This window comes from Callorhinus ursinus, unplaced genomic scaffold (assembly GCF_003265705.2).
Source record: "Callorhinus ursinus isolate GAN/ISIS: 27379988/994484 unplaced genomic scaffold, GSC_fseal_2.0 scaffold27, whole genome shotgun sequence".
Classification (NCBI taxonomy): domain Eukaryota; kingdom Metazoa; phylum Chordata; class Mammalia; order Carnivora; family Otariidae; genus Callorhinus; species Callorhinus ursinus.
In genome coordinates this window covers 652,666-662,881 of record NW_027397089.1, presented here as the reverse complement: position 1 = coordinate 662,881, position 10,216 = coordinate 652,666, and the positions used below count along the sequence as shown (strand labels likewise).

General features: G+C 34.9%; 1 protein-coding gene across 1 annotated transcript in view; it reads right to left on the bottom strand.

The window, feature by feature from the left end:
• SLC2A13 (solute carrier family 2 member 13) overlaps positions 1–10,216 on the bottom strand; it is a 386,427-nt gene that overhangs the window by 69,000 nt on the left and 307,211 nt on the right. The window contains exon 7 of the mRNA XM_025879547.2: positions 8,275–8,400. Coding sequence (XP_025735332.1) covers positions 8,275–8,400 — 126 coding nt within the window. The remainder of the gene's footprint in view (positions 1–8,274; positions 8,401–10,216) is intronic.

Genomic DNA, 10,216 nt, shown 5'->3' with positions numbered 1-10,216 from the left:
GGGAGGATGGGTTAGCCCGGTGATGGGTATTAAGGAGGGCACGTACTGCATGGAGCACTGGGTGTTATACGAAAACAATGGATCGTGGATCACCACATCAAAAACTAATGATGTACTGTATGGTGACTAACATAACATAATAAAATTTTTTTAAAAAGTGTCTTCGGATATACTCTTACATAATCTTCATAAAAACCGTATTGTTCAACACAACACGTGTATTATTTCCATTGTATAAATGAGAAATGGGGCTGAGAGAGGCCCAGACTGTCCAGGCGCCATTTACAAACAAGATAAATGATACTCAAGGCTGAAATTAGAATCTACATGACTCTAGGATGTGCATCTTCCTACTACGCAACTATTGCTCCCCTAAAAGGCTTTTGACTTGGAGAACTTCACTGAGACCCTCTACACATCACTGTCTTCATCTGTATAATGGGAATGAAAATTACGCTTCACGGAGATGTCGAGTTGGTTTCAGAAGGTTTTTTTTTCTCTCGAAAGCTGTCCATTTTATCTGTTTTCAAATGCACTGGATATTATTTGTAGTGTTCTCATGATTTTTAAATTTTTTTACTATCTGTTGTTATATGCCCTTCTTATTCATTCTACTTGTGGTTCATGTGTGCCTTCTCTCTCCTCAACCAGCAATGCCAGCGATTTCCCCATTATATTGGTCTTCTCTAAGAACCAACTTTTGGTTTTTGGTCTTTTCTGGTATTTTTTTGTTTTCCATTATTTTCTTTCTCTTATCTTTCCATCCTCTGCTTACTCTACAAGCTAATTCTCTGTTCTGGTTCTAACTTCTTGTGGATTTTTTCATTTATTACTTTTAATGTCCTATTTTCCATTATGATTTCTTCTTAATCCATTAATTAATTTTAAGGTCATTTTTTTAAGTTTCCAATCTAAAGTAGAAGGGGTAATAAATATCTTTATATTGCATTGCAGTATTACTGTATTTTGTTTAGAAAAGATATTTTGCATAATATCGACTATGATTTATTTAGAATTTTTAGAATATATATTCATTTATACAAATTCATTGAGTTTATTCTTTGCTTAAATATGGTAAATCTTCATAAGTATTCAACATTTGCTTGGAAATAATAAAATTCTCTCTAAGTTAGGTTCATAATTTCACTTACATCAAGCTTATTAGATAAGTTTTCCGAATTCTCTAATCTCTAATTTTTGTCTTCTTGACTTAGCACTTACCTAATTTTTTTCACTATATTTCCAACCCTTCTATGATTATCTCTTGTAAACAACATTACAACTGCATTTAAAAGAAATCCAGTATAAGGATATTTGTTTTTAGTAGGTATGTTTAATAGGTTTTAACAATTGCATTTAAATTTCATTTTGATTTTTTTAATTGATTTCTCTTAACCATTGTTTCTTCCATAGTTTTCCTCTTTTCCTGCCTTACTAGTTTGACTCTCTTACTCTTTTTCCCTCCACTAGTACATATTTTTAAGAGATTACATTTACATTTTTAAAAAAGATTTATTTATTTTATTTGGGGGTGAGGGAATGCGTGCCTGTGAGTGGAGGGAGAGGCAGAGGGAGAGAATCTTCAAGCAGATACTCCCTTAGTGTGAAGCCCAATGTGGGGCTTGATCCCATGTCCCTGAGATCATGACCTGAGCCAAAACCAAGAGTCAGAAGCTTAACTGACTGAGCCACCCAGGCGATCTACACTCACATTTTTAACACCTATAATTAACAAGCTGCAAAACTAATTATAATCTCCATTTCCTTCTGGAAACAAACAAAAGAATGTACAGGGCTTCTGTCTAACAGTTCTCATACCCCCTTTTATGTTATTTATCTAGAATTTTAGCTTTTGAAGATTTTAGTTTTAGTAAAATTTGCTTAAGTATAACTTCTGTTATACATGTGCATGTACACACACACACATTGCACAAATCCTAAGTGTACAACTTCCAGTATAATTGACAAAATTATACTATTTCCTTTATTTCTTTCAAACATATTTTAAAGTCTCCTTCATATCTTTTTTGTAATGGAAGGTTGTTTAGGTAATTCATTCCTCATTCTGTCATACTTGCGGCTTCCTTCCCTCATTAATTGATGTAGTTTATAATTTCTGACTGTGCTCTCACATTTACCACGTTGCCTTCCATGCAAGTCTCATGTGTCCTGGGCCCTGACAACTGCATGTTTATTTCTGAAGTGGCTCTGTGGATTATATTCAGTTTGGGACACACTTTTTTTTAGTGTTCACATTTCTCAATTTATGGTTCCCATATCATAAAGGCACTGTGACATTAGAACCCGTATTACCCCACAGTAATGGCTTCTGGCTTTGCTTTCCTACATGTGACACTATTTCTACTCAAGGTCCTAAGTGGGCAACAGAGAAGTTTACAGCTTTCCCAGCCCAGCCTGGCAGTTTTTCTTGCCCCTACTCAGAGCCCATATAGCACTGCATAGCTCCAGAGAGAAAGCCTGGAGCTCTATCTCCCTCAGCACTTAAAACACTAGCTTCTCATTCTTCAGGCCTGCTTCCCTTCTGATGTGGCTCCTGGGCTCCTGGGTTTCCATGTGGTTCACTATTCTTGCTCTCATTTGTGGCACCTGGGGATTTCCCTCAAATTCAGCTGTGCATTAAACTTGTATTTGCATGTGTAGGGGATGCATATGGGAGGTATAAGGGGTGATAGGCAGGGAGAGAAGGTTTTCCATCAACACAGTGTAGTTTATTTTCTAGAAGTATGCTAAATAATTTTTAATGGGTTTTCCTTTTTAATTGTGGTTAAAGACATAGAACATAAAATTTAGCATTTAATTCACATTTTAAATTTTAACCATTTTAAATTGTACAGTTTAGTGATGTTAAGTATATTCACATTTATGTACGAAGCAATCTCCAAAACACCTTTCATTTTGCAAAACTGAAACTCCATACCCATTGAACAGCTCCCTATTCCTCACTTCTGCCTGCCTGCACCAATGACCATTCTTCCGTCTTTATAAATTTGACTATTCTAGGTATCTCCTATTAGTGAGGTATGTGTTGTATTTTTTGTGACTGGCTCATTTCAGTTACCATTATGTCTTTAAGATTCATCCAGGTTGTACTATGTGCCAGAATTCCTTTAGGTCTGAATAATGTATCACTGTATGTATACACCACATTTTCTTTATCCATGCATATGTCAATTCACACCTGGGTTGCTTCCATCTTTTGGCTATTATGAATAATGCTGCCATGACCATAAGCATTCAAATACTTCTTGAGGACCCTGCCTTCAATTCTTTAGCATATGTACTCAGAAATGGAATTGTTAGAGGATATGTAATTCTATTGTAAAATTTTGTGAAATCACCACTCTTTCCATAGTGGCTGCACCACCTTACATTTCCATCAATAGTGCACACAGTTTCCAATTTCTCCACATCCTCCACAACAATTGTTATAGATAAATCTTTAATAGTGGCCACCCTAATGGGTATGAGGTGGTGTCTCATTATAATTTTGTTTTGCATTTCCTAATGATTAGGGATGTACAGTTTTTCATGTGCTTGTTGGCCAATTGTGCATCTTCTTTAGAGAACTGATTTTTTTTTTTAAGATTTTATTTATTTATTTGAGAGAGAGAGAATGAGAGATAGAGAGCACGAGAGGGAAGAGGGTCAGAGGGAGAAGCAGACTCCCTGCTGAGCAGGGAGCCCGATGCGGGACTCGATCCCGGGACTCCAGGATCATGACGTGAGCCGAAGGCAGTCGCTTAACCAACTGAGCCACCCAGGCGCCCCTAGAGAACTGATTTTTAGAAAAAAACTTTTTTACTGAAATTTAACAACAGATATTAGAAAAGCATGCCAACTGACTTAATGTTTTGTTTCCGATTTATTATAGTAGATTATGTAAGCAAATAGTTTTTATGTTGAGACAATTCAGAGTTCACCAAAATCATTATATTATCTCCATCATGAGTGGTATTATCATTCCACCTGGTGTCTTTTCAGGAAACAGCTATAGTTAAGAGATCAGGATATATGGCTCTGAATTTCCCCAAAACTTGACCCTGAAATATCTGTAAACAGTGTATCTCAGATGTAAATCCAAGGTTAATGGTAGATTTTGCCATGAGAATTCTACTCCAAGTAACTGTATAAAACCTATCAACCAACAAAAATATAGTGAATGCTAGTTTACCACATAAATGGAAAATGTGTTGTAGGAATTTCTCATGGCAAACACATTTTTTTTTTTTTTGCTTTCTTTCTAGCACAGAGCAACCAACCATAGTGGCTAAGTTAGATGAGGCCTGTCACTCAGCACAGAGAAGAGTGACAGGAAAACTGTCTTTTTTTGAAGGGGAATGGTAAAGAGTTTGAAAATATTCTAAGAATATTCTACAAACATAGAAGTTCTGTTCTTCATGTTTTTCCCTAGGCATTATCTGTGCCTCACTTTTCTCTAGTAGTGAGTACACCTCAAGGCAAAATGCTCTAAATATATAAATAAAATGTAAGAATAAGTTAACATAAAAGAAGTAGTATACATTTCTATTAAAAAGTTGTATTATCTGTTATTTGCCAACAGTAGGAACAAAACTCCTATTTTGGGGCCTGAGACCTCTAGACCTTCTACTGAGGATGAGAGAAATGCCTAATTTTAGTGCCCCTTATCATTAGTATACATTTCTAATATGTTTTTAAGTTAATTCTGTGAAGTACAGGAAACTACATACACAGATTTTGTGACATATTCATAATTCCAGACAAGCAAACTTACAGTTTTCATCTATTGAAAAAAGAATCATAAGGGCTAAAACTGTAAAGCATTACATCCAGAAATATTTAATCAATTAACTCACTAATGAAGCTTGGCTGATGAAAATTATATACTGGGTGTTTTTAAAACAAGCTCTTTCAAGTTTTCATTTTAAGTAATAATTGCATTTCTTTTACATATTTCTTTGTAATTAGTATATTTAAAATGTAGTCTGGATTTTCAGTCAAATACTATATAATTTACTTCTACTTCTTTGCAGTAATTCCCTAATAAAATGATTAATGATAACAGCATAATGATTAATAATACATTATACTTTATAGCTTCTAGGAGATACAAGTAATTAACAGATTTCATTGCCTTCATCAGTTCTATGAGGCAGACAGAAAGAGAGAATATTATTCTTTTTATGGGAATTTAGGATACATCAGAGGTTAAGACCGTATCAAATAATATTTACATATTTCCTATGTCCATGGATATGACAGGAGTTCATAAATGTGGGGAATATTTATTTATACAAATATTTCATTTATGTGCCTACTACAAACCAATGTAATCGGTCAAAAAGAGAAAAGTTTATAGCTTCCCAGACTGGTTACTGCCAATGATTACCAACTTTTATCATTACTTTGCTTAATTTTACTAAATTCCAGGAATGTACTCAAAGAAAACAATAGTTGCATGAAAGAATTTAAAGTGATATCAATTTATTGTGACTTGAAAATTTTCTTTTACTTAAGTTTCAGAGTTTGAAAATTACTGGGGTAGTTAAACAATATGCAATGGGAGAATTGCCTTGGAAATATGTAGTAACATCTGACTCAAGAGCCAACCTTCTATAGCTTAGGACAGAATTGGGTCTGGACCTGAATTTCCTAAAGTCTAGGCTTGAGTGCTTTCTACTCTAAGTTTGTGAAACATACAAGTGTAGCTTTATAGTGCCGCCTTATATCAGTATATGCTGCAAAGTAATATAGTTGTGAAAATCCATTTAAAAGACAGTTTAAAAGAACTGCAGTCATTGACTATAAAGGCATTCACGCTATAAGTTTAAAAATAAGACTTATTCTTTTGCTGTGCAAAAGGTTATTATTTTGGCATAGTCTCAATAATTTATTTTTGCTTTTGTTTCCCTTGCTTGAGGAGACATATCCATAAATATTGCTAAGGCTGATGTCAGATTACAGCCTATGTTTTCTTCTAGTTATTTTATGGTTTCAGGTCTCACATTTAGGTCTTTAATCCATTTTGAGTTTATTGTGTGTGGTGTATGAAAGTGGTCCGGTTTCATTCTTTTGCATGTAGCTGTCTAGTTTTCCCAACACCATTTATTGAAGAGACTCTTTTCCCCATTGTATATTCTTGCCTCCTTTGTCATATATTAATCGACCATAAAGCATGGGTTTATTTCTGGACTCTATTCTGTTCCACTGTCCTATGTACCTATTTTTGTGCCATACTCTTGTGATTACTACAGCTTTGTAATATACTTTGAAATCTGGGATTGTGATACCTTCAGCTTTGTTCCTTTTTCTCAAGACTGCTTTGACTCTTAGAAGTCTTTTGTGATTCCATATAAATTTTAGGATTATTTGTTCTAGTTCTGTAAAAATGCAGTTGGTATTTTGACAGGGATTGCAATGAATCTGTAGATTGCTTTGGATAGTATGGACATTTTAATGGTATTAATTCTTTTATTCCATGAGCATGATATAACTTTCTGTTTGTCTATGTCCTCTTTGATTTCTTTCATCATTGTCTCAGTTTTCAGAGTACAGGTCTTTCATCTCCTTGGTTAAATTTATTTTAAGGTCTTTTATTTTTATTTTTTTGATGCAACTGTAAATGGAATTGTTTTCTTCTCTTTCTGCTACTTTGTTATTAGTGTATAAAAATGCAATAGATTTCAGCATATTAATTTTGTATGCTGCAGCTTTACTGAATTCATTTATCAGTTTTAATAGTTCTTTGGAGTCTTTAGGGTTTCTATATATAGTATCATGTTATCTGCAAATAATTACCAATTTGGATGCCTTTTAATTCCTTTTCTTGTCTGACTGCTGCAATTAGGATTTCTAGTACCATGTTGAATAAAAGTATTGAGAATGAACATCCTTGTCCTGTTCCTGATCTTAGAGGAAAAGCTTTCAGTTTTCACCACTGACTATGATATTACCTCTGGGTTTTTCATATGTAGACTTTATTAGTTTGAGGTATGTTTCCTCCTAAACCCACTTTGTTTAAAGTTTTTATCACAAACAAATGCATTCTGTCAAATGTTTTTTCTGCATCTATTGAAATAATCATATGGTTTTTATCCTTCTTCTTGTGAATGTGATGTATCACAAGGAATGGTTTATGAATATTGAACCATGCTTGCATCCCTGGGATAAAAACTTTTGCACAGCAAAGGAAACCATCAATAAAATAAAAAGGCAATCTAGTGAATGGGGGCAGATATCTGCAAATGATATACCTGATAAAGGGTTAACATCCAAGATATAAAAAGAATTTACACAACTCAATACTAAAAACCAATCTGAAGTTAAAAAAAAATGGGCAGAGCGCCTAAACAGACATTTTTCCAAAGAAGACATCCAGACAACTCAATACCAAAATCCAATCTTAAGTTAAAAAAAAAAATGGGCAGAGCACCTAAACAGACATTTTTCCAAACAAGACATCCAGATGGTCAACAGACACATGAAAAGATGCTCAATATCAATAATCATCAGGGAAATGCAAATCAAAACCACAGTGAAATAGCTCCTCACACCTGTGAGAATGGCTAGTATCAAAAAAATAAGATATAACAAGTGTTGATGAAGACATGGAGAAAAGAGAACCATTGTGCACTGTTGGTGGGAATGTAAACTGGTGCAGCCCACTATGAAAAACATGGAGGTTCCTCAAAAAACTAAAATAGTTGATCCAGTTATTCCTCTACAAGGTAATTACCCCAAGAAAACCAAAACACCAATTTGAAAAGATAGATACATATATGCATATGTTTACTGCAGCATTATTTACAATAGTCAAGATATGGAAGCAACCCAAGTGTCCAAAATAGATGATTAGATGAAGATATGGCATACAGACGACAATGGAATACTACTCAGACATAAAAAAAATGAGATCTTGCCTTTTGTGACAACATGGGTGGACCTCATGGGTATTATACTAAGTGATATGAGTCAGAGAAAGACAAATACCATATGATTTCACTTATATGTAGAATTTAAGAACGAACAAGTGAACACACTAGCAAAAAAAAACAGATTCTTAAATACAGAGAACAGACTGGTGGTTGCCTGAGGAGAGGTTGGCTGGGGGATGGAGGAAATAGGTAAATGGGATTAAAAGGTATAAACTTCCAGTTATAAAATAAATAAGTCACACAGATGAAATGTATAGCATAGGTAATATAATCAATAATAAAAAAAGTCTCATTATGAAATTGTATTTTATGTTCTTATGGTATATAAAGGATGACATACCTGCCCCAGGCTGCCTCATTCGTAGATGCTTTGTTAACTGGAACACAGGAGGAGTCAATGACAGTTGATTTGTTCATCTTGTAGCAGAAACCGCAGTCTGGATCCAACATACATTCATTACAGTAACTGTAAAATAAAGAGTTATATCACGTTAAAGACAACTGATGTTCTTCTACATTTTCCATTACACTTTGCAGGAAGCTTGGGGCCACGGCACTCATGTTAGCCATGGCAAAGGGACATGTGCTGAGGCTGCTGGGAGCTGGTAGGTCTCCCCACCTGTCTCTCCCCTGGCTACAGCAACTGCAGAAGCCACTTTGAGATGGAGGGATGCTTGGATCTGAGACACTGGGTGTAAAAGATCCCCAGCCGTCCCTCAGCAAATCAACGTTTGCTTTTCTAAGCCACTGAGATTTGTTACCAAAGCATGGACTGGCCCAATGTGACCCAGTGGAGTTGTTCCAAATTGTACCAAAGCATTTATTTCTCTTAACTGTCTCCATTCTGTATCTTATCTTTTAAAAGTGGAAAACATATTTCCCAATATATATACTGAAATAGAAAATTCAGAGAATGAAAACATTACATCTGAAGAAAAAAGTTAAAAACAAAAATATCACCACCCCAATAATGGTCAATGTTAACATCTTGGGAGGACATCTGTACTCTTAACAAATCTACACAGAGTACCAACTATATGCTAGGCTTAATTTAAAATAAGTTGGTATGGGAAAAAAGGCTAACTTTCTCTAAGTTAATTGCATCTACTGGTTGGATCACAGAGCCATAATCAATTAATCATTGCTCACATAACAGCAGTGTCCTAACTGCAGAAAACTCTAAAGAGGCAAAATCCTTTAGAGGGCAGGGTTTTCCAACCTAAGTCTACAAAGTATTTGTAAATGTGTTTTCTTGCTGTCAAATTCATTTGCCAGACAATTCTGGAGTACCTCAAACATGGCAGGCACACACAGGGCACTGCAGACACTAAGATGAATAGGACAAAGTCCCTGCTCCTGGGTAGATAAAAGGCAAGGACAGGAACAGATATACAAATAAATAAATGGCAGTGTAATAGAAATTAGTGTGAGCTACTCTAAGGACAGAGGCCTGTTCATTTGCCCGTAAGAGCTGGGGATAGTTTGGGAGGAGATACTTGACATAGATCATAAAAGAAATTTACCATGCAAAGAGGTAGAGGGCAGGGCATTTCAGAGGACTGCTTATTCTACAATTAAAGATCAGTCAGCACAGACTTATTATTGACTGTGTACAAGTAATTATATGACGGGGTGTGGGGGAGAAACAGGGTAAGTACGACTTTAGGCATTCAAAAATGAGGTGAATCCTCAAAATCAAAATACTTCTTTGATTAATTTAGCTAACTGGGAAAACACTGGCATTGTTTAAAAACAAGATTATCATTTCAGCCTCCTTCTGTAAACTTTTCCTTTGCAAACAGCCATCCTTAATTTTAAATGAGACTTCAGACCCCTTGAGGCATAGCTTGGAGATATTGAGGATTCAGTTCCAGACCACTGCAATAAAGCAAATACCATAATAAATGAGTTTTTTGGTTTCCTGGTGCATATAAAAGTTATGTTTATACTGTAGTCTACTGTGGGTACTATAGCATTTTATCTAAAAAAAAAAAATACCAATGTACATATCTTAATTTAAAAATACATTATTGCTAAAAAATGCTACCATCACCTGAGCTTTTAGCAAGTCAAATCACTGATCATAGATCACCATAACAAATCTAATAATAATGAAAAAGTTTGAAATATTATGAGATTTACCAAAACGTGACAGATACGAAGTGAGCAAATGCTGTTGGAAAAATAGTGCCAACAGACTTGCTTGATGCGCGGTTGCTGCAAACCTTCAATTTGTAAAAGACACACTATTCTGTGAAATGCAATAAAGTGAAGCACAGGAA